A 24,663-nucleotide genomic window follows, 5' to 3' on the forward strand; every position below is an offset into this window, starting at 1 on the left:
TTGGCCAGGTAGCTGGGCGGCAGGTAGCTTAGTGATTAAGAGCGTTGTGCCAGTAACCGAAAGGTCGCTGGTTCTAATCCTCGAGCCGACTAGGTGAAAAATCTGTTGATGTGCCCTTGAGCAAGGCACTTAACCCTAATTGCTCCTGTAAGTCGCTCTGGATAAGAGCGTCTGCTAAATGAGTAAAAAAATATATAAATATAGAGATGGTGTAACTGAGTCAGGTTTGTAGGCCTCCTTGCTCGCACACGCTTTTTCAGTTCTGCCCACACATTTTCTATAGGATTGAGGTCAGGGTTTTGTGATGGCCACTCCAATACCTTGACATTGTTGTCCTTAAGCCATTTTGCCACAACTTTGGAAGTATGCTTGGGGTCATTGTCCATTTGCAAGACCCATTTTCGACCAAGCTTTAACTTCCTGACTGATGTCTTGAGATGTTGCTTCAATATATCCACATAATTTTCCTTCCTCATGATGCCATCTATTTTGTGAAGTCCACCAGTCCCTCCTGCAGCAAAGCACCCCCACAGCACGATGCTGCCACCCCCGTGTTTCACGGTTGGGATAGTGATCTTCGGCTTGCAAGCGACCCCCTTTTTCCTCCAAACATAACGATGGTCATTATGGCCAAACAGTTCTATTTTTGTTTCATCAGACCAGAGGACATTTCTCCAAAAAGTACAATCTTTGACCCCATGTGCAATTGCAAACCGTAGTCTGGCTTTTTGATGGCGGTTTTGGAGCAGTGGCTTCTTCCTTGCTAAGCGGCCTTTCAGGTTATGTCGATATAGGACTCGTTTTACTGTGGATATAGATACTTTTGAACCTGTTTCCTCCAGCATCTTCACAAGGTCCTTTGCTGTTGTTCTGGGATTGATTTGCACTTTTCGCACCAAAGTACGTTCATCTCTAGGAGACAGAACGCGTCTCCTTCCTGAGCGGTATGACGGCTGCGTGGTCCCATGGTGTTTATACTTGCGTACTATTGTTTGTACAGATGAACGTGGTACCTTCAGGCATTTGGAAATTGCTCCCAAGGATGAACCAGACTTGTGGAGGTCTACAATTGTTTTTCTGAGGTCTTGGTTGATTTCTTTTGATTTTCCCATGATGTCAAGCAAAGAGGCACTGAGTTTGAAGGTAGGCCTTGAAATACATCCACAGGTACACCTCCAATTGACACAAATTATGTAAATTAGCCTATCAGAAGCTTCTAAAGCCATGACATCATTTTCTGGAATTTTCCAAGCTGTTTAAAGGCACAGTCAACTTAGTGTATGTAAACTTCTGACCCACTGAAATTGTGATACAGTGAATTATAAGTGAAATAATCTGTCTGTAAACAATTGTTGGAAAAATTACTTGTGTCATGCACAAAGTAGATGTCCTAACCGACTTGCCAAAACTATAGTTTGTTAACAAGAAATGTGTGGAGTGGTTGAAAAACTAGTTTTAATGACTCCAACCTAAGTGTATGTAAACTTCCGACTTCAACTGTATTAACACACAGTCTGTGAAATACAACCTGTGAAACAGAACACAGTTGGAACAGATCATAAACACACCACAAAACAGAAATGACATTGGCATTTAAATATTCTCCAAGCCATAACAGGATTTGGCTGTCTGTAAAAATGTATGTATTTCACAACATAAAGCAACACAGGTAATCTGTTCTGACATGGTTCACATGGTTAAACCCGGGCACGCCTTGGCTTAAACCCACACAACCTTGATCAAACAGATACTTAAGATAATGAGATTACAACTTGTATTGCTTAAGTGACTGTAATAAAAAATCATTCAAATAGAACAAGTACTTGGGATATAATTATGGGCTGGCCTTTTGAGTGCTGTAGAAGCCACTTTACCAGAACTCTCCATCGTCTGCCTTCACAACGTCCCGCTCAGAATCATCTACACTGTTCCATTCAGAGGAGCTAGAGAGAGAGAGAGAGAGAGAGAGAGACAGAGAGAGAGAGAGAGAGAGAGAGAGAGAGAGAGACAGAGACAGAGACAGAGACAGAGACAGAGAGAGAGAGAGAGAGAGAGAGAGAGACAGAGAGAGACACAGAGAGAGAGAGAGAGAGAGAGAGACAGAGACAGAGAGAGAGAGAGACAGACACAGAGAGAGAGAGAGAGAGAGAGACAGAGAGAGAGAGAGAGAGAGAGAGAGAGAGAGAGAGAGAGAGAGAGAGAGAGAGAGAGAGAGAGAGAGAGAGAGAGAGAGAGAGAGAGAGAGAAGAACCACCGTTTATTTAGCAAGTGTGTGGTAACCACCAGGGTTGATTCATTTCAATCAAGCAAGTTGAAATTCCAATTCCATTTTCCTCAGTTTACTTCCAAAAATGAACTGAACTGAAATGGAATTGACCCCACCCAGTGCTCTGAGGTTCTCTCTTACTTGTCACTCCAGGCCCCAGTCCACTCCACTGTTCCCCAAGGGTTACGCACTCTGACCAGCTTCTCCTTGCGGCCACGGTAGTTCACCTGGTTTAGTAAAGATCACCATACAGTAGTTAGGTCCTGCTTTGGGTTCAGACAGATCTCATACACCAGCGGTCACCAACCTTTTCTGAGTCAAGGTCACTTTTGCAGTCAAAAAGAAAGCCGAGATCTACCACTCAGATAAAAAAATAAAAAAATAAATAACATTAACCTAATAAAGAAAGTTCTGTAGGAATGAGGTTTGGGCAGTAGACCTAATACATTATCACAGCATATTGGCTATCTGCCTGGCATGCCAATATTGTTAATCTCAGACCATATTATATTTCTAAACTCCAATCAAATCACATTTTATTTGTCACATGCGCCGAATACAACAGGTGTAGACTTTACAGTGAAATGCTTACTTACAAGCCCTTAACCAACAATGCAGAATTAAAAAAAAAAAAGTAAGTAAATATTTGCAAAAAATAATTATTAAAAAAGTCAGAAAAAAAAGGTACACAAAAAACTCGAGCTTTGATCACATAAAAATAAATATAGATCAGTTGGTGTAGCACTTGCGAGGCACTGCAGAGCATAAATTGAAATAATTTGCTTTTTTTATTTTACTGGACTGATGGTATTGTATCTGTATCTGATGGTCATGGTGCTTTCAAGACAATTGGGAACTCTGGATTATTATTTTTTTGTCAAATCATGACGTCAGTGATCTTCAGGTCGGAACGTCGCTCTAGAAAGATACCTGAGTTTCCTACTTGATTGATTTTTCATAGTCGGATCTCATTTTTTCCCCGCGAGTTACCAGTTGTCTGGAACACATTGAAGTCGGAAGTAGGAGATTGTTTTGAACACGGCGTTAGTCTCAGCAGAGGGAGGGAGAGAGCAGCAGAGGGACCGCCGTCCACCTTCCCTGCGCTCTCCTTCCTTTCCTCCGGTGAGACTGACCAGAGGGACCACAGTCTTCCACCTGGTGGCGTAACTCGAGTCGCACCGCATCTGCCTAATGCACAAATGCATGTTGTTCCTATGACCAGAGAATGTGAAATATTCCTCGATATTAAAATAAACACGACGAGCTGCTAATAATAATAAAAACGCAGGGCTATGGATACGCTTGGCTACTCATTCATTGCAGCTGCAGCGGAAGTGGGTACGGAGAGGCGCGTTTTATGTTTTGTGTTGAATAAAAACAGTGTTGACAGTGCTGAATAAAAACTTAAACATGAACTCACTCATTTAAACTGCAGCTCTTTGCTGTTTTCTTGGACAGTCTCTCTGTGGTCATGGTTTTAAAAGTTATTTCATCTTACTTAGGCTAGTTCCAAAGCACGGTGATTTCAGCTATCCGATTGGCCAGGAAGCTCTGTAAGCACGGTGATTTCAGCTATCCGATTGGCCAGGAAGCTCTGTAAGCACGGTGATTTCAGCTATCCGATTGGCCAGGAAGCTCTGTAAGCACGGTGATTTCAGCTATCCGATTGGCCAGGAAGCTCTGTAAGCACGGTGATTTCAGCTATCCGATTGGCCAGGAAGCTCTGTAAGCACGGTGATTTCAGCTATCCGATTGGCCAGGAAGCTCTGTAAGCACGGCGATTTCAGCTATCCGATTGGCCAGGAAGCTCTGAAAGCACGGCGATTTCAGCTATCCGATTGGCCAGGAAGCTCTGAAAGCACGGTGATTTCAGCTATCCGATTGGCCAGGAAGCTCTGTAAGCACGGTGATTTCAGCTATCCGATTGGCCAGGAAGCTCTGTAAGCACGGTGATTTCAGCTATCCGATTGGCCAGGAAGCTCTGAAAGCACGGTGATTTCAGCTATCCGATTGGCCAGGAAGCTCTGTAAGCACGGTGATTTCAGCTATCCGATTGGCCAGGAAGCTCTGTAAGCACGGTGATTTCAGCTATCCGATTGGCCAGGAAGCTCTGAAAGCACGGTGATTTCAGCTATCCGATTGGCCAGGAAGCTCTGTAAGCACGGTGATTTCAGCTATCCGATTGGCCAGGAAGCTCTGTAAGCACGGCGATTTCAGCTATCCGATTGGCCAGCGCAGTAAGCGCACTCGATTTACCACAGATCTCCCGGGTAGGCGGAGATTGTCTTTTCAGACAAATTAAAAATGGTTCAAAATGGGAAGACTTTGCTTACCCGGTGGGCAGGGCTTCTGAATCAAGCGCACCTACCGCCAACAGCGCAACACGAATAAAAAAAAAAAACGGTGCGCAAGCCTTTAAGCCTTTACGGTTGGATTTTCTACGGAAATGTTTGGTGATAGACTCGGAATGCCTTGAACATCGACCTGTAAGATCGCGATCGACCGGTTGGCGACCACTGTCACACACTATGAAGGTCTTTGTTAGCCTGAGTAGCCAACTCATATGGTCCTTGTCAATATGATAGGATTGGATGAACTTGTCTCAGTCACACAGTAATGCTGTTTACAACATAGACCCATTACACACTCAACATAATGCATACGTCGTACATAGGAGTTGGCCATAAAGCACAAAGTGTGTGTGTGGTTCAAAAACAAGTTTTAATGACTCCAACCTAAGTGTATGTAAACTTCCGACTTCAACTGTATATGATCAAGTGTCTCTCTATTATCCGTAGGATAGGAATACTTGGGAACAGATTCATTTTAAATTACGATCACTCGGAGCTGATTTCCTGGTGTTTTTACAGTCTTGTCTGTCCAACAATAAAAATTAAATGAAACCACCCACGGGCCAAATTCGGCCTGCCAGTTGGGGAACCCTACTGTATGAGTCTGTCTGACGTTACCTCCATAGCCCCGGTCAGAGAGTAGGCGTGTCCTTTCACCAGCTTCTGATAGGTGATGGCCTCTGAGTCCGCCTGGCTGGTGATCTGGAGAGACAGGGACCAAACCGTAACTAAATCATAAACACACCATGAACAAACTATGATTAAAAACCTGATAAAACCACAACCAAACAGCTCACAGAACCTGGACTAAAATAATTATCCATGGAGGCTGTTCATTCAGCTTGCTTTTTAGTCTAGGACTAGGCTTAATCTGTGGCCAGGAAACCGCCCCCAAACGTTTACTGCATTTAACAGTGACTGTAAAAATATAATAATAATAATAATAAGCCATTTAGCAGACGCTTTTATCCAAAGCGACTTACAGTCATGCGTGCATACATTTGTGTATGGGTGGTCCCGGGGATCGAACCCACTACCTTGGCGTTACAGGCGCCGTGCTCTAACAGCTGAGCTACAGAGGACCACACTGTCTCATAACATAAGTTTTTATCCAGAGCGACTTACATTCCGTGGCACAGTGCATTCAACTAAAGTGAAGGAAAAAAAACACTATCATCGCAAATAAAACCTTCTCTTTGATAATATCTGCATGTAACATTGACTGTCTCATTTACATTTTAGCCATATAGCAGATGCTCTTATCCAGTAAAACAACCACATATCACAATCATGTGAAGTCCTACAATGTTTTCATTACACGTGGCAAATAAAACCTGAAACTTCAACTTGATAATAATATATTGTTATATTCTGAAGTTGTACACACGTCGATGGAGCAGCCCAGCAGAGCTCCAGAGGCCAGGGCTTTCCTGATGATCTGGAACAGGTTAGAGGGAGCCTTCTTCAGGTCATAGTTCTCTGCTATCCCTCCTGTGAAGTCCTCAAAGCCCTCAGTGGTGGAGCCACCTGACAGAGCCTCATAGCATCCATTCACCCTGAGCGACACAGAGAGAGAGAGAGAGAGAGAGAGAGAGAGAGAGAGAGAGAGAGAGAGAGAGAGAGAGGGAGAGAGGGAGAGAGGGAGAGAGATAGAGAGCGAGAGAGAGAGAGAGAGAGAAAGAGAGAGAGAGAGATAGAGAGACAGAGAGAGCGAGAGAGAGAGAGAGAGAGAGAGAGAGAGAGAGAGAGAGAGAGAGAGAGAGAGAGAGAGAGAGAGAAAGAGAGAGAGAGAAAGAGAGAGACACAGACAGACAGAAAAAAATATGAACAGACAAATACACCTTTCAAACCAAAAAGTTTTTCTGGCAACTTTAGAATGCCGCCAACTTTTTTTTAACACCTTTTCTTTATATCTGAAAGGTGTTGCCAACATCAAAGCATAAACTTTTATTTCCGCGAACCGACCTAGTCATGATTGCGGTAAAGTTCTGCCTGTGAAGCCATAATGCTCCATAGGCCTTGGCACGCACTACGCTCCTAAACTCTTGATGGTTGCTAAGCAGCGCCCGTTATAGGCCGTTACCATCCTCCAGGCAGTTCTAAACTTTGTTAGGCATGTTACCTCTCGCATCTCTTCGCATAGCCCACCACTAAGCATGTACCGTTTCTAAACCACAACTGGATGGATCCATAAAGAATTACTGTGGGAATAAATATCACTGGATGACGAACATATTGCAATAAAGTCGTCTAATGCATTTGACGGCATGTATCAAATAGTTGCTTCCTGAAACTCCCGAAGTCATCCAATCAGTACAATACATTTGAAGCAATAGCCAACCCGCGTGTGGTCAACTATTTAGATGATAGTTTTAGCACCGTTTTGATTGGGACAGCGCCATTGCGCTGCTTTGAGACAAGCGTGGGGGACTCGTCTTGATAAGTCAAGATGTCAGATTTTTGTTTTCACTGAATCTCCATTTGCTATTGGTTAGGCTATTTGGCTCATTAATTAGCACTGATCGGAACATTTAGCCAGTTAAGATTCACTTGCAGTCGCTTAGTAGCCTAGGCCCGACCAAAAACCTGTGACTTGTCTTAATCAATCAATGTGATTTTTGTTTCACTGAATCTCCTTGTGTATATTTGGTTAATTCCCTGGCTGGGCAAATAAGTGGAGGTGGTGTTTCTCATCTATTCGTTTGCTAATTTATCACTGATCAGGAACATTTAGCATGCTATAATGTAGCCTAAATCAAGTGTAGGGCTATTATTTTTGCTCGCGTACAGGCAACTCCAAAAGCCCGCGGAGGTTGTGAAATATGATCACTAGACTCACATGCTTTTGAATAAATATAGACTGTTATTATTTTCTATTGGTGTCATGATGAAGATACTCTCAATGTAAGACCATACGCCTGTTCCCCTAACAAAGTGGATTGAGGGTACAGGAAAGATATGAAAGATGGGCTTGCCTTGGGCTCTGTTTCAAAATATCGCTATTTTTTGTTTGTTTATATGACAGCAGTTCCACACGTTCCCGTGACACAAGTTGTGTGGAAAAGATATTCTGTTATACTCCATTATATAATTACTATAAAATATATATGTGTTGACTGTAATCGGGGTATGTGTGTGTTGTCTGTTTAATTAACAAAATAACCACCTATGACTGCACAGACCAGTAACATAATTTAACTCAAATTATTCCATTCTATTGTTTTGAAAATACATTTTAATAGTCTTATAATGTTTTCTTAGGACCTGCCTAAATGAATTAATAATGGATTTCTTTGTGATGGTGTATGTTCAATGGATTTATTAAAATAGACACCCACCCATATCGGCCCACTCCTAAACTTGTATTTGCACGGGAGATATAAATGGTGAATCGCGACAAGAATGTGGTAGAAATCTGGCTGTTTGAAAGGAGATCATATATACATTGCCCAATTCTTTTTTTCAGGCAACACCGCAAATCCTCTGGGAATCAGGTAATACTGAACAGGGAATGACAGAACAACGTTACACCATGTACTGTATATGTTGCGTTAATATTGTATCTTACTTAGCATAAACCATGTATGTATTATGGTGCTGTATCTTAGCATAAACCATGTATGTATTATGGTGCTGTATCTTAGCATAAACCATGTATTATGGTGCTGTATCTTAGCATAAACCATGTATGTACTATGGTGCTGTATCTTAGCATAAACCATGTATTATGGTGCTGTATCGTAGCATAAACCATGTATGTACTATGGTGCTGTAGCTTAGCATAAGCCATGTATGTATTATGGTGCTGTATCTTAGCATAAACCATGTATGTACTATGGTGCTGTATCTTAGCATAAACCATGTATTATGGTGCTGTATCGTAGCATAAACCATGTATGTATTATGGTGCTGTATCGTAGCATAAACCATGTATTATGGTGCTGTAGCTTAGCATAAACCATGTATGTATTATGGTGCTGTATCTTAGCATAAACCATGTATTATGGTGCTGTATCGTAGCATAAACCATGTATGTATTATGGTGCTGTATCGTAGCATAAACCATGTATGTATTATGGTGCTGTATCTTAGCATAAACCATGTATTATGGTGCTGTATCGTAGCATAAACCATGTATGTATTATGGTGCTGTATCTTAGCATAAACCATGTATGTATTATGGTGCTGTATCTTAGCATAAACCATGTATGTATTATGGTGCTGTATCGTAGCATAAACCATGTATTATGGTGCTGTATCGTAGCATAAACCATGTATTATGGTGCTGTATCGTAGCATAAACCATGTATTATGGTGCTGTATCTTAGCATAAACCATGTATTATGGTGCTGTATCTTAGCATAAACCATGTATTATGTTGCTGTATCTTAGCATAAACCATGTATGTATTATGGTGCTGTATCGTAGCATAAACCATGTATGTATTATGGTGCTGTATCTTAGCATAAACCATGTATGTATTATGGTGCTGTATCATAGCATAAACCATGTATTATGGTGCTGTATCTTAGCATAACACATGTATGTATTATGGTGCTGTATCTTAGCATAAACCATGTATGTATTATGGTGCTGTATCTTAGCATAAACCATGTATGTATTATGGTGCTGTATCGTAGCATAAACCATGTATTATGGTGCTGTATCATAGCATAAACCATGTATTATGGTGCTGTATCTTAGCATAACCCATGTATGTATTATGGTGCTGTATCGTAGCATAAACCATGTATGTATTATGGTGCTGTATCGTAGCATAAACCATGTATGTATTATGGTGCTGTATCGTAGCATAAACCATGTATGTATTATGGTGCTGTATCTTAGCATAAACCATGTATTATGGTGCTGTAGCTTAGCATAAACCATGTATTATGGTGCTGTATCGTAGCATAAACCATGTATGTATTATGGTGCTGTAGCTTAGCATAAACCATGTATTATGGTGCTGTATCTTAGCATAAACCATGTATGTATTATGGTGCTGTATCTTAGCATAAACCATGTATTATGGTGCTGTAGCTTAGCATAAACCATGTATGTATTATGGTGCTGTATCTTAGCATAAACCATGTATGTATTATGGTGCTGTATCTTAGCATAAACCATGTATTATGGTGCTGTATCGTAGCATAAACCATGTATGTATTATGGTGCTGTAGCTTAGCATAAACCATGTATGTATTATGGTGCTGTATCTTAGCATAAACCATGTATGTACTATGGTGCTGTAGCTTAGCATAAACCATGTATGTATTATGGTGCTGTAGCTTAGCATAAACCATGTATGTATTATGGTGCTGTATCTTAGCATAAACCATGTATGTATTATGGTGCTGTATCTTAGCATAAACCATGTATGTATTATGGTGCTGTATCTTAGCATAAACCATGTATTATGGTGCTGTATCTTAGCATAAACCATGTATTATGGTGCTGTATCTTAGCATAAACCATGTATTATGGTGCTGTATCTTAGCATAAACCATGTATTATGGTGCTGTATCTTAGCATAAACCATGTATTATGGTGCTGTATCTTAGCATAAACCATGTATGTATTATGGTGCTGTATCTTAGCATAAACCATGTATGTATTATGGTGCTGTATCTTAGCATAAACCATGTATGTATTATGGTGCTGTATCTTAGCATAAACCATGTATGTATTATGGTGCTGTAGCTTAGCATAAACCATGTATGTATTATGGTGCTGTATCTTAGCATAAACCATGTATGTATTATGGTGCTGTAGCTTAGCATAAACCATGTATGTATTATGGTGCTGTATCTTAGCATAAACCATGTATGTATTATGGTGCTGTAGCTTAGCATAAACCATGTATGTATTATGGTGCTGTATCTTAGCATAAACCATGTATGTACTATGGTGCTGTAGCTTAGCATAAACCATGTATGTATTATGTTGCTGTATCTTAGCATAAACCATGTATGTATTATGGTGCTGTATCGTAGCATAAACCATGTATGTATTATGGTGCTGTATCTTAGCATAAACCATGTATGTATTATGGTGCTGTATCATAGCATAAACCATGTATTATGGTGCTGTATCTTAGCATAACCCATGTATGTATTATGGTGCTGTATCTTAGCATAAACCATGTATGTATTATGGTGCTGTATCGTAGCATAAACCATGTATGTATTATGGTGCTGTATCGTAGCATAAACCATGTATGTATTATGGTGCTGTATCTTAGCATAAACCATGTATTATGGTGCTGTAGCTTAGCATAAACCATGTATTATGGTGCTGTATCGTAGCATAAACCATGTATGTATTATGGTGCTGTAGCTTAGCATAAACCATGTATTATGGTGCTGTATCTTAGCATAAACCATGTATGTATTATGGTGCTGTATCTTAGCATAAACCATGTATTATGGTGCTGTAGCTTAGCATAAACCATGTATGTATTATGGTGCTGTATCTTAGCATAAACCATGTATGTATTATGGTGCTGTATCTTAGCATAAACCATGTATTATGGTGCTGTATCGTAGCATAAACCATGTATGTATTATGGTGCTGTAGCTTAGCATAAACCATGTATGTATTATGGTGCTGTATCTTAGCATAAACCATGTATGTATTATGGTGCTGTATCTTAGCATAAACCATGTATTATGGTGCTGTATCTTAGCATAAACCATGTATGTATTATGGTGCTGTATCTTAGCATAAACCATGTATTATGGTGCTGTATCTTAGCATAAACCATGTATGTATTATGGTGCTGTATCTTAGCATAAACCATGTATGTATTATGGTGCTGTATCTTAGCATAAACCATGTATGTATTATGGTGCTGTATCTTAGCATAAACCATGTATGTATTATGGTGCTGTATCTTAGCATAAACCATGTATGTATTATGGTGCTGTAGCTTAGCATAAACCATGTATGTATTATGGTGCTGTATCTTAGCATAAACCATGTATGTACTATGGTGCTGTAGCTTAGCATAAACCATGTATGTATTATGGTGCTGTATCTTAGCATAAACCATGTATGTATTATGGTGCTGTATCTTAGCATAAACCATGTATTATGGTGCTGTATCTTAGCATAAACCATGTATGTACTATGGTGCTGTATCTTAGCATAAACCATGTATGTACTATGGTGCTGTATCTTAGCATAAACCATGTATGTATTATGGTGCTGTAGCTTAGCATAAACCATGTATGTATTATGGTGCTGTAGCGTAGCATAAACCATGTATGTATTATGGTGCTGTATCGTAGCATAAACCATGTATTATGGTGCTGTATCTTAGCATAAACCATGTATTATGGTGCTGTATCTTAGCATAAACCATGTATGTATTATGGTGCTGTATCTTAGCATAAACCATGTATTATGGTGCTGTATCTTAGCATAAACCATGTATTATGGTGCTGTATCTTAGCATAAACCATGTATTATGGTGCTGTATCTTAGCATAAACCATGTATTATGGTGCTGTATCTTAGCATAAACCATGTATGTATTATGGTGCTGTATCTTAGCATAAACCATGTATGTATTATGGTGCTGTATCTTAGCATAAACCATGTATGTATTATGGTGCTGTATCTTAGCATAAACCATGTATGTATTATGGTGCTGTAGCTTAGCATAAACCATGTATGTATTATGGTGCTGTATCTTAGCATAAACCATGTATGTACTATGGTGCTGTAGCTTAGCATAAACCATGTATGTATTATGGTGCTGTATCTTAGCATAAACCATGTATGTATTATGGTGCTGTATCTTAGCATAAACCATGTATTATGGTGCTGTATCTTAGCATAAACCATGTATGTACTATGGTGCTGTATCTTAGCATAAACCATGTATGTACTATGGTGCTGTATCTTAGCATAAACCATGTATGTATTATGGTGCTGTAGCTTAGCATAAACCATGTATGTATTATGGTGCTGTAGCGTAGCATAAACCATGTATGTATTATGGTGCTGTATCGTAGCATAAACCATGTATTATGGTGCTGTATCTTAGCATAAACCATGTATTATGGTGCTGTATCGTAGCATAAACCATGTATTATGGTGCTGTATCTTAGCATAAACCATGTATTATGGTGCTGTATCTTAGCATAAACCATGTATGTATTATGGTGCTGTATCTTACTTGGCGTAGGCCTTCTCCAGCAGGGCGCTCCAGAACTCATTGCCCTCGGCTGAGTGAACAAACAGCAGCTTTCCATCCTTCGTTGGCAGCCGGTCATCAATCACCACATCCACCCACTCACCAAACTGCCAGAACTGAAGAGGACCACAACAGACAACATTCAACATTGCATTCCAGAACATGAGAATGGTTACATTCCAGAACTCTTTGCAGAGAATGGTGCTGGAGGGAATAGTGGCTGTTTTACAGGCTCCTGACCAATTGTGCTATTTTGTATATGTTCTTGCACTGATCATAACTTTTTTAGTACATAATGTTTCCGCCATCGTTTCCAATGACCCGAAAAGAGCTTCTGGACATCAGAACAGCGATCATTAACCTCGATTTGGACAAGGACTACTTCAATGAGTCAGAGGCGAAAGACATATGGATTATCCTGGACCAGGTCCAAATCCCAGACACTTGAAGAAGGAGAAGACGGCTCTATATTTTTCGTAGATGTCTATTTACCACCACAAACCAATGCTTACACTAAGACCACACAGTTGTATAGGGCCATAAGTAAACAAGAAAATGCTCACCCAGAGGTGGCGCTCCTAGTAGCCGGTGACTTTAATGCAGGAAAACTGAAATCCGTTTGATCTAATTTCTACCAGCATCTCACCTGTGCAACTAGTGGCGAAAAAACTCGAGATCACCTTTACTCCAAACACAGAAATGCATACAAAGCTCTCCCTCACCCTCCATTTGGCAAATCTGACCATAACTCCCATCCTCCTGATTCCTGCTTACAAGCAAAAAGTCAAACAGGAAGTACCAGTGATGCACTCAATACGGAAGTGGTCCGATGAAGCGGATGCTACGCTACAGGACTGTTTCTCTAGCACAGACTGGAATATGTTCCGGGATTCTTCTGATGGCATTGAGGAGTTTACCACATCAGTCACTGGCTTCATTAAAAAGTGTATCGTACGTACATATCCAAAATAGAAGCCATGGATTACGGGCAACATCCGCACCGAGCTAAAGATTAGAGCTACCGCTTTCAAGGAGCAGGACACTAATTTGGACGCTTATAAAGAAATCCCGCTATGCCCTCAGACGAACCATCAAACATGCAAAGAGTCAATACAGGACCAAGATTGAATCCTACTACACCGGCTCTGATGCTTGTCCGATGTGGCAGGGCTTGCAAACTATCACGGATTACAAAGGGAAACCCAGCCGTGAGCTGCCAAGTGACGCGAGCCTACCAGACGAGCTAAATACCTTCTATGCTCGCTTCAAGGCTAGCAACACTGAACCATGCATGAGATCACCAGCTGTTCCGAACGACTGTGTGATCACGCTCTCCGTTGTCGATGTAAGTAAGACCTTTAAACAGGTTAACCTTCACAAGGCCGCAGGGCCAGACAGATTACCAGGAAGCGTACTCAGAGCATGTGCTGACCAGCTGGCAAGTGACTTCACTGACATTTTCAACCTCTCCCTGACCCAGTCTGTAATACCAACATGTTTCAAGCAGACCACCATAGTCCCTGTGCCCAAGAAGGCCAAGGTAACCTGTCTAAATAACTACAGCCCCGTAGCACTCACATCTGTAGCCATGAAATGCTTTGAAAGGCTGGTCATGGCTCACATCAACACCATCATCCCAGACACCCTGGACCCACTCCAATTCACATACTGCCCCAACAGATCCACAGATGACCCAATCTCTATTGCACTCCACACTGCCCTTTCCCACCTGGACAAATGGAACACCCACGTGTGAATGATTGTTTATTGACTACAGCTCAGCGTTCAACACCATAGTCCCCTCCAAGCTCATCACTAAGCTAAGGACCCTGGGAATAAACACCTCCCTCTGCAACTGGATCCTGGACTTCCTGATGGGCTGCCCCAGGTGGTGAGGGTAGGCATCAACACTTTCCGCCACGCTGATCCTCAACACGGGGGCCCCTCAGGGATGCGTGCTTAGTCCGCTCTTGTACTCCCTGTTCACCCACGACTGCGATGCTGCGCACGACTCCAACACCAACATGAAGTTTGCTGACGACACAACAGTGGTAGGCCTGATCACTGACAACGATGAGACAGCCTATAGGGAGGAGGTCAGAGACCTGGCCGTGTGATTCCAGGACAACAACCTCTCCCTCAACGTCAGCAAGACAAAGGAGCTGATCGAGGACTACAGGAAACGGAAGGCTGAGCACCCCTCACCCACATCGACGGGGCTGTAGTGGTGCAGGTCGAGAGTTTCAAATTCCTCTGTGTCCACATCACTAAGGAATTAACATGGTCCACACACACCAACACAGTCGTGAAGAGGGCACGACAATGCCTCTTCCCCTCAGGAGGCTGAAAAGATTCGGCATGGGTCCTCAGATCCTCAAACAGTTATACAGCTGCACCATTGAGAGTATCTTGACTGGCTACATCACTGCTTGGTATGGCAACTGCTTGGAATCTGACCGCAATGCCCTACAGAGGGTAGTGCTTACGGCCCAGTACATCAATGGGGCCAAGCTTCCTGCCATCCAGGACCTCTATACCAGGCGGTGTCAGAGGAAGGCCCTAAAAATTGTCAAAGACTCCAGCCACCCAAGTCATAGACTGTTCTCTCTGCTACCGCACGGCAAGTGGTACCGATGCACCAAGTTTGGAATCAACAGGACCCTGAACAGCTTCTACCCCAAGCCATAAGACTACTAAATAGTTGGTTAAATAGATAAAGCTGCAATATATAACTTTTCGGGCGACCTGACCAAATTCACATAGAAATGTGAGTTATAGATCTGTAATTCTCATTGAAAGCAAGTCTAAGAAGCAGTAGATCTGTTCTATGTGCGCTATTTTTATGTTTCCCATTCTTATGTTTCATTTTTGCGTCTTTTACTTTAAAGTTTTGTACACCAGCTTCAAACACCTGAAAATACAATATTTTTGGTTATGGAAAATATATTCCACAGCGGTTTAGATGGTACAATGATTCTCTAAGCTATACTGGCTTGTTTTGTCACATAAACTGAAACTAGGCAAACTATTAGAATTTTAGCAACCAGGAAATGACAGAGCGTTTTCTGCATTGTGCATCTTTAAACAAGATTCTCTGGTCTGATGAAACCAAGATTGAACTCTTTGGCTGATTGCCCTGACTGATCATAATTAAAACATAAGTGGAAATGATCCTCCTAAAATGACAACTCGTGTTAGTGTGAATAGGCACATATCCAAATACAGCCAGTTCCATACTGAGCAGCACCAGTTGTTGAAACCTGAAGCTGCAAACGGATTCTCACATTTTTTTTCTTCTAAAGTGACAGGTACATCCCTGTCAACGATTGGCGTAAGAATTGGTTGGAGGCAGTTTCTGTTAGATTCATGATGGGGAATGTGTGAGTGCATTAAAACCAGATCCCTCTGTTCCTCATTCTGAATGACTGTGGTGTCCTCCTCTCCTCTGTGGTAACCCAAAGTTTCCCACAGCACACCTCTCACTAGGGCCTCCCACCCTAACACAATGGAAACCTCCAGAACTTAATGGTACATCCCTTAGCTTACATACCTGATAAGGAATGGTCGTGTCCAGAATCAACCTTGATATCCACTAGTGTCTAGGGTGGTAGGGGTTTAGGGATTGTTTCTAGTGTCTAGGGTGGTAGGGGTTAAGGGATTGTTTCTAGTGTCTAGGGTGGTAGGGGTTTAGGGATTGTTTCTAGTGTCTAGTGTGGTAGGGGTTTAGGGATTGTTTCTAGTGTCTAGGGTGGTAGGGGTTTAGGGATTGTTTCTAGTGTCTAGGGTGGTAGGGGTTTAGGGATTGTTTCTAGTGTCTAAGGTGGTAGGGGTTTAGGGATTGTTTCTAGTGTCTAGGGTGGTAGGGGTTTAGGGATTGTTTCTAGTGTCTAGGGTGGTAGGGGTTTAGGGATTGTTTCTAGTGTCTAGGGTGGTAGGGGTTAAGGGATTGTTTCTAGTGTCTAGGGTGGTAGGGGTTAAGGGATTGTTTCTAGTGTCTAGGGTGGTAGGGGTTTAGGGATTGTTTCTAGACAAGGCTGATATGTGTAAGAGAAAAGAAAGTGGTCAAGAATCTGGAACAATCTGGAACATAGCATGGCGTCAGCTAGACTGGATGCTGTGAGAGATTTAAGGCTACCTGACAGGCTCACTGTTGAACTCGTCATCTTTCTTCTCCAATCAGGAGGACATAAAACAATATAGAGGAAAGATGGATATATGCTTTTTATATTAATGCAAAATTCTGATATTTTTTAAAGATTTCTCAGAAGAACAAGTGTATCTCTGTGAAATTTCAACCGAGCACTGAGCATACCGCAAGCTTTTTAATTTTCAAAACCTTTTACATTTAATTCAGCTGATGTCATGTTACTTTTGCTTTTTGCAACCAGCGGAAAATAACTTTGCAGAAAGCCACCACAACATTTGAAATCCTCATGAGCACAGCAACAGTGTTTACCGCGCTGTCCGTGGTGCTGAAGCGGCAAAAATAATTAGACTCTTCTAGTTTCTTACTTGAAATCCCTCATTTGTTTAGGAAAAACATTCCCTATTCCCTCAACCCCTCGCTCTCTTTACGTGACACACGTATGCATCGCATGCACATGACCTGTAGCATATCATAATCACGTCAATAAATTGGTTATAACCAACTCCAACACCGCTACACGGTATAATGGACGCAGAGGACGTGACTTTGTTTACTGGACCAACATAGGAACAGCTCTAGTAGGGATGCGTGTTCTGTTTGTCGAGACTAACACAGTCTATTATTGTGGTGTTGAATACAAGCCATGATATTGAAGTGCCTGAAGTTGGTATGCTTTGTTCATTGGTTGTGTGGTGCATTGGCACAGAAACCTGTCGGTGGAAAATTCGTTGCGTGTATTTTATATAATTATAAATATGGTATCAAAATGTAGAAATTCTGATTTCGCCCTAGCTGATCATTGATCATAGTGTAATAAAACATGCGGGAAGAGGTCGGAGAACCCTCAACTCTTCTCGGGAAGAGGTCGGAGAACCCGCAACTCTTCTCGTGAAGAGGTCGGAGAACCCTCAACTCTTCTCGTGAAGAGGTCGGAGAACCCTCAACTCTTCTCGGGAAGAGGTCGGAGAACCCTCAACTCTTCTCGGGAAGAGGTCGGAGAACCCTCAACACTTCTCGGGAAGAGGTCGGAGAACCCTCAACTCTTCTCGGGAAGAGGTCGGAGAACCCTCAACACTTCTCGGGAAGAGGTCGGAGAACCCTCAACTCTTCTCGGGAAGAGGTCGGAGAACCCTCAACTCTTCTCGGGAAGAGGTCGGAGAACCCTCAACTCTTCTCGGGAAGAGGTCGGAGAACCCTCAACTCTTCTCGGGAAGAGGTCGGAGAACCCTCAACTCTTCTCGGGAAGAGGTCGGAGAACCCTCAACTCTTCTCGGGAAGAGGTCGGAGAACCCTCAACTCTCGGAGAACCCTCAACTCTTCTCGGGAAGAGGTCGGAGAACCCTCAACTCTTCTCGGGAAGAGGTCGGAGAACCCTCAACTCTTCTCGGGAAGAGGTCGGAGAACCCTCAACTCTTCTCGGGAAGAGGTCGGAGAACCCTCAACTCTTCTCGGGAAGAGGTCGGAGAACCCTCAACTCTTCTCGGGAAGAGGTCGGAGAACCCTCAACTCTTCTCGGGAAGAGGTCGGAGAACCCTCAACTCTTCTCGGGAAGAGGTCGGAGAACCCTCAACTCTTCTCGGGAAGAGGTCGGAGAACCCTCAACTCTTCTCGGGAAGAGGTCGGAGAACCCTCAACTCTTCTCGGGAAGAGGTCGGAGAACCCTCAACTCTTCTCGGGAAGAGGTCGGAGAACCCTCAACTCTTCTCGGGAAGAGGTCGGAGAACCCTCAACTCTTCTCGGGAAGAGGTCGGAGAACCCTCAACTCTTCTCGGGAAGAGGTCGGAGAACCCTCAACTCTTCTCGGGAAGAGGTCGGAGAACCCTCAACTCTTCTCGGGAAGAGGTCGGAGAACCCTCAACTCTTCTCGGGAAGAGGTCGGAGAACCCTCAACTCTTCTCGGGAAGAGGTCGGAGAACCCTCAACTCTTCTCGGGAAGAGGTCGGAGAACCCTCAACTCTTCTCGGGAAGAGGTCGGAGAACCCTCAACTCTTCTCGGGAAGAGGTCGGAGAACCCTCAACTCTTTTCGGGAAGAGGTCGGAGAACCCTCAACTCTTCGGGAAGAGGTCGGAGAACCCTCAACTCTTCTCGGGAAGAGGTCGGAGAACCCTCAACTCTTCTGGCTCGTAGCCCCGTGTGACATTGACTGTTGCCACAAAAACATGCTGAAGTGACGAAGTCCATATCAACATCTATAAACACACTCACTACAGTTATTGTAATGTTTGGTGGTAAACATTATTCTCAGTTAATTCTGAGGGGGAGGGGGTTCAATTAATTTTACAATACAAGGGGAGGGTCATGTGGAAATATTTGTAATGTTGGGGAGGGAGCTGCATTTTTTAAAATGACACCTTGAGTTGAACCAGCCCCTCTCCCCTAGTTAATTTAGATCTGTCCCTTAGGTTATGAAATCCTACTTTTTGGATATAAATGTTAATTAAATGTTAGACAAAGACCCCACTGAATGATTCAGAACATGAAGATTCATATTGGTCTTGGTAAAATGTATTTTGTAACATAAGGAAGTGAAATGTCATCACCAAAGTGCGTTTTCGCCCACTCTGGGCAGAGTTGGTAGGTAGCCCTTCTCTCAGTTTAACACAATGGCCCATCTGGATGGGGGAAAAAACTTCCAGAACTGTGCATCCTTTATACAGGGTTGCTGGTAGCGTAACCTGTAATCAGTTATGTTACCAGCAAAAATATTTTAATCAGATTACAGATAATTCAATCAAAAGTGACTGAACTTTATCAGATTACGTTGCCGAGTTTGGATAATCCAAAAAAATGACGTTACTGGTTGTCTCACATACAGGGGGGCGTATTACATGTCTGAGAGAAGATACGGCCTCCTAATTGTGGCTTTGACAGAGGTACCGCATTGTGTTGCGCGCTAACCATGACCACTTCATGTGGGTGTTGTTCATACTAGTTGTTATTCTAACGCCACAGACACGAGACAACAATAAGGGCTTGAGTTATGGTAGCCTCGACCCCAGCCGTTCTACGTTTTCTCCAGAAGGAGAATAAGGTGTGACATCTGGCAGGGTTAATTTAACCTGTATAGTCACATTATATACTGTATACTTGGACTATATACAATATGTCTGCGCTCCGAATGGCACTATTTATTTCATAGCAGTGGTATTCAAAGTCGGGGGAAACTGCAGTGGGGTTGCCAACATTGTAAAAAAAAAATAAAAAAATTTGTAACTTCACATTTTAGGAACAGAAAATTCAGAGTATATATTATTGTTTGGGAAAGATAATTTTGAGAAAGATCATAATAAATAAATATATATGGAGTAAATGCATTTATTGGTTTATTTTCATTATGATAAGAGATGAAAATGCAATGAATTTAAGGTTATTTGTTGATGTAAAAAATGTTTGGATTTTAAGGTTGTGTCATTAGATTTGGGGTGGGGTGGGGTCACGAGAAGTTCATGGGGGAAAAATGGGGTCCCCAGGCATTCTGGTGGATCCCCGCTGACAAAGTTTGAATACGACTGCTTTATCGTGAACTACTTTGGACCAGAGCCTAATCAAAATTAGTGCACAGGCTGCCATTTTATGATCCGGCCTGTGACTCTAGAACGTGAGCCTATCTCTACCTGGAAGTGAAAGATCCCAGCGTACTCTCCAGGTCCAAAGCCTTGTCCTTCAGGAACGACCCGGGCCATCACATCTTCATTCAGGGTCAGAGAGGCGATGGCTGCCAGGAGCCAGCAGTCACCTGGAGAGAACAGAGAAGAGACACATGTTTGTTGTGCGTGTGTGTGTGTGTGTCTCTAAAGATGAGTTATGAAAAAAATGAGTCAACTGATCAAAACATCTCCCTCTGGGCGGGCCCCATCCCTACCCCGGTTAAACCAGACGTAACTGCCGTGTTTATGGTGAGCGAGTGAGGTGTTCATTCGGGTTTAACTGGTTTAGTCGACCACGGCCATTGCTCTTTCTGACTCACGCTTTAGAATATGCAGTTTGACATACACACCAGGGCGCCGCTATTTACTGTCAGCTAACACATGACTGGTTAGAGCACAGTGCACTAGTCTACACTGCTCTGGGCGACTGTTTTGCTTTGTACCAGCCACACCCTCACAGCTCACTCACTCACTCCGCTCCTGTGGTGACTGAAAACGCAAAGCATTCTGTGAATAAAAATGTCCTTTATTCTCCGTGTTTAAAAGGTACCACGGGAGGATACAGCTCATCAACACCGAGGAGAAGGAGAAGATGACTTAACGGTTGAGGGCGGGGCTAGGGTCAGAGACTACACCTCCCATGAAGACTAAATGGACATTTCAAAGGAACAGCTGAGCTTTCCAGTAACTGGTTTTACTGGGACTTCAGGTAACACTTTACTTGGGATAGTCCAGCTTCTACCCCCAGGCCATAAGACTCCTGAACAGCTAATCATGGCTACCCGGACTATTTGCACTGCACCCCCCCACCCCCACCCCCACCCCCCACCACATCTTTTTACGCTGCTGCTACTCTGTTAATTATTTATGCATAGTCACTTTAACTCTACCCACATGTACATATTACTTCAACTACCTCAACTAGCCGGTGCCCCCGCACATTGACTCTGCACCGGTACCCCCCTGTATATATAGCCTCCCTACTGTTATTTTATTTTACTTCTGCTCTTTTTTTCTCAACACTTTTTTGTTGTCGTTTTATTTTACTTTTTTATAAAAAAATTAATGCACTGTTGGTTAAGGGCTGTAAGTAAGCATTTCACTGTAATGTCTGCACCTGTTGTATTCGGCGCATGTGGCCAATAACATTTGATTTGATTTGTAGATGCTCTACAGACCATCAGTGACATTTTCACTATCTACTAACCCTAACCCTTACCCTAACCTTAACCCTTATCCTAAGCCTAAACTTAACCCTAACCCTAGCCCTTACCCTAACCTTAACCCTTATCCTAAGCCTAAACTTAACCCTAGCCCTTATCCTAAACCTTATCCTAACCCTAACCTTAACCCTAGCCCTTACCCTAACCTTAACCCTTATCCTAAACTTAACTCTAACCCTAGCCCTAACCCTTATTCTAAACCTTATCCTAACCCTAACCTTAACCCTTATTCTAAACCTTATCCTAACCCTAACCTTAACCCTAGCCCTTATTCTAAACCTTATCCTAACCCTAACCTTAGCTAGCAGTTGCTTATCAACAGATAGTTTGTTGATAGTATGACCATCTGCAGAGCATCTCCAGATGGACTATCCAATCAAAGTGACCGGACTTCCTCCCAGCATGGTTACTGGATTGGTTTCCATAGAAATCTATTCCTGTTGTTGATGTTTTATAATACTATACCTCGTTAGAACGATAACAACCTGACATGGAGGCTATTCGTTGGTAGTCTAGGAAAACAAATCCCCTCTGTAATAATTGGTTAAAGAAATAACTGTTTATGTTATTACATCAATCATATTCACTTTGACTACTATACCATCTCTTCCTCAAAGATGAAAACATGGATGCTGTTGCTAACTGGCCCCGTGGCTTTGATATGGTTCCTGTTCCTGTTTTGGTTCCTAATGTATGGGTAGACTTACCCAGACCTCCTAATATAAAGGCAGACTTATTCAGACCTCCTAATATAAAGGCAGACTTACCCAGACCTCCTAATATAAAGGCAGACTTACCCAGGCCTCCTTGGCAGATGTCGGTTCTCGTTGCTCCACCAATGATGAACTCTGGGCTGGACACCAGTTCCTATTCAGGGAGGGATCAAAACACAAGTAAGAAAGATACCCTGAGAACTTCAATAAAGTGATACACTTGCTTTATTCAGGGAGCTAATGTCAGTTCACATGAGTTAGCCTAGACATGAGTTGATCTATTGCCAACACTACCACAGCCAAAACCTTTAGGATCGGATCAGATGACTAACATTGATTTAATCCAACATGTGAGTTGTTTTGGGTAGAAAATAAGAATGTGATGGATTTACACCGATTAGGGACACCAAAAAAGGACAGCATCCGGACACGCCCATCTAAAAACTACTGACATTGGCTATAGCGATTTTTTTTCCAGTGAAAGGAAATGCACTTTTTAATAACACTTTGGTTTAGTGCAGTGAACTTCAATCATGCGTAAAATCAGTGAGTATAAGAGGCGCAGTAACTTACCCCAGGTCGCTTCCATTGCACACCTCTGGTTTTGGAAGTGTTCGGGCCAAGCTCTTTGAATCCGAGCGACTCAGGTGCAGCTGGAAAAGTGGAATCCGTAAATAGTGAACCTCTTTTCAGACACTCGCTCCTGAGAGACTGGAAGTCTTGGTTTAGGTACTTTGACGCGTTGGCATTAGTGCCAAACCCAGCGGCCAATGCCCTCTTCTTGGCCAACGTAGATGCCACCCCAGCCATTGTGTAAGTCTGCGTTGACACGGTGAAGAGGAAAAGCTTTAGGCTGCGTTTCACTGGTGAAAAAGTCAAATTAAATCCTTCTCCTCCGCCCCTGGATTTTCAGGCGTGGTGTGCATGTCAGTGCACGTTTTTTTGTTGTTGAAACAATGTTTACATAGATTTCTGTAACAGGAACAAATCAGGAACTGTTCCTTTCAGTCAACATTTACCAGTTCAAAAGTATTTAGTGTAAACTGTTTAGGCCTATACCTAAGGGGCGAAGATCACCTACTCCAGATGTACACTAATCTCTTTGATCATCATATGGGTGGATGAATATAAAGTCTTGAGTCCATTCTCTAATCTATTCTATGCTATATGAACAAACAGGTAGACAGCCACAGGCGAGCGGTTGATGGCCGATAGATGGCGCTCTACCCCTACGACTTGTGGACGTTCATGCCACATCTGGCCAACCTGTTGCAGTAACAAACGTCTACCAGCAGGGGTCATTAGCCATCAACCATTACTAGGCCTCAATGACAGCCAGGCGTTACAGGAGTGACCACCAGTGACTTCCACTTCCAAACATTCAAATATTGTCAAAATATTCAACTCAACAAATATAAAAACACATGACATGCCTGATAAAGAAAGGAACAACTTCCATAAATGAAAAGTTACGCTACCACAGTATGAGTCATAATACCCATAAAACCTAGCGGTCAGATACAGAAATGGTTCCAATCGTTTTTCCACCATTCAGTTTTCCCCATAGGGGATTTTAGAAACACTTCAAATAAGGGCTGTGTTTCGCGTAGGCTTACCCTGGCGTGACGTTTTGATAACCGTGTAAATCTCTCTCGGACAAGGTAACTTTTATCAATATATTTGCCTGTCCCCCCCCCCCCGAAAATGAAATGCAAATTAGCTGCTAATGAGCCATGATCTGGATGAGACTGCCGAATCGAGGCAAATCTAATGTTAGCTAAATTTAGTAAAGAATAAATTGGCTACATTTGTTTAAATTGACAATTCTGTGTACTGTCTTACGCAAGTTTTTAATTGACAGAATACCTGTTATCTAGCTAGCTAGCTCATGGTTAGCTAGCTAGTTAGCAACATTAGCCTGGCTAGATGAGCTGGCTATTTGTCTTCCCATTTAAATGCATGAGAAATTCATAGATGGACTGATTAGCATCTCTTGAGTCAACAGTGTGCTTACTTTACTGCGGGAAGACATTGATCTGTTTGCTGTTACCCTCTGGACATCCGATCATTAGTATAGATAATAGGCAAGGTTATGGAACCATATTTAGTCCTA

At 42.4% G+C, this 24,663-nt stretch overlaps 1 protein-coding gene across 1 annotated transcript in view; it reads right to left on the reverse strand.

The window, feature by feature from the left end:
* LOC311112527 (calpain-1 catalytic subunit-like) overlaps nucleotides 1-23,493 on the reverse strand; it is a 60,656-nt gene extending 37,163 nt beyond the window's left edge. Inside the window, exons 1-8 of the mRNA XM_084155664.1 lie at nucleotides 23,124-23,493; nucleotides 22,635-22,704; nucleotides 20,582-20,703; nucleotides 12,802-12,935; nucleotides 6,005-6,173; nucleotides 5,236-5,319; nucleotides 2,408-2,493; nucleotides 1,875-1,943 (exon numbers count right to left, since the gene is read on the reverse strand). Coding sequence (XP_084011790.1) covers nucleotides 1,875-1,943; nucleotides 2,408-2,493; nucleotides 5,236-5,319; nucleotides 6,005-6,173; nucleotides 12,802-12,935; nucleotides 20,582-20,703; nucleotides 22,635-22,704; nucleotides 23,124-23,360 — 971 coding nt within the window. The 5' untranslated portion in view covers nucleotides 23,361-23,493. The remainder of the gene's footprint in view (nucleotides 1-1,874; nucleotides 1,944-2,407; nucleotides 2,494-5,235; nucleotides 5,320-6,004; nucleotides 6,174-12,801; nucleotides 12,936-20,581; nucleotides 20,704-22,634; nucleotides 22,705-23,123) is intronic.
* Between the last annotated feature and the right edge of the window lie 1,170 nt (nucleotides 23,494-24,663).

Source organism: Coregonus lavaretus (assembly GCF_964263955.1).
Source record: "Coregonus lavaretus genome assembly, chromosome: 1".
Taxonomy (NCBI): domain Eukaryota; kingdom Metazoa; phylum Chordata; class Actinopteri; order Salmoniformes; family Salmonidae; genus Coregonus; species Coregonus lavaretus.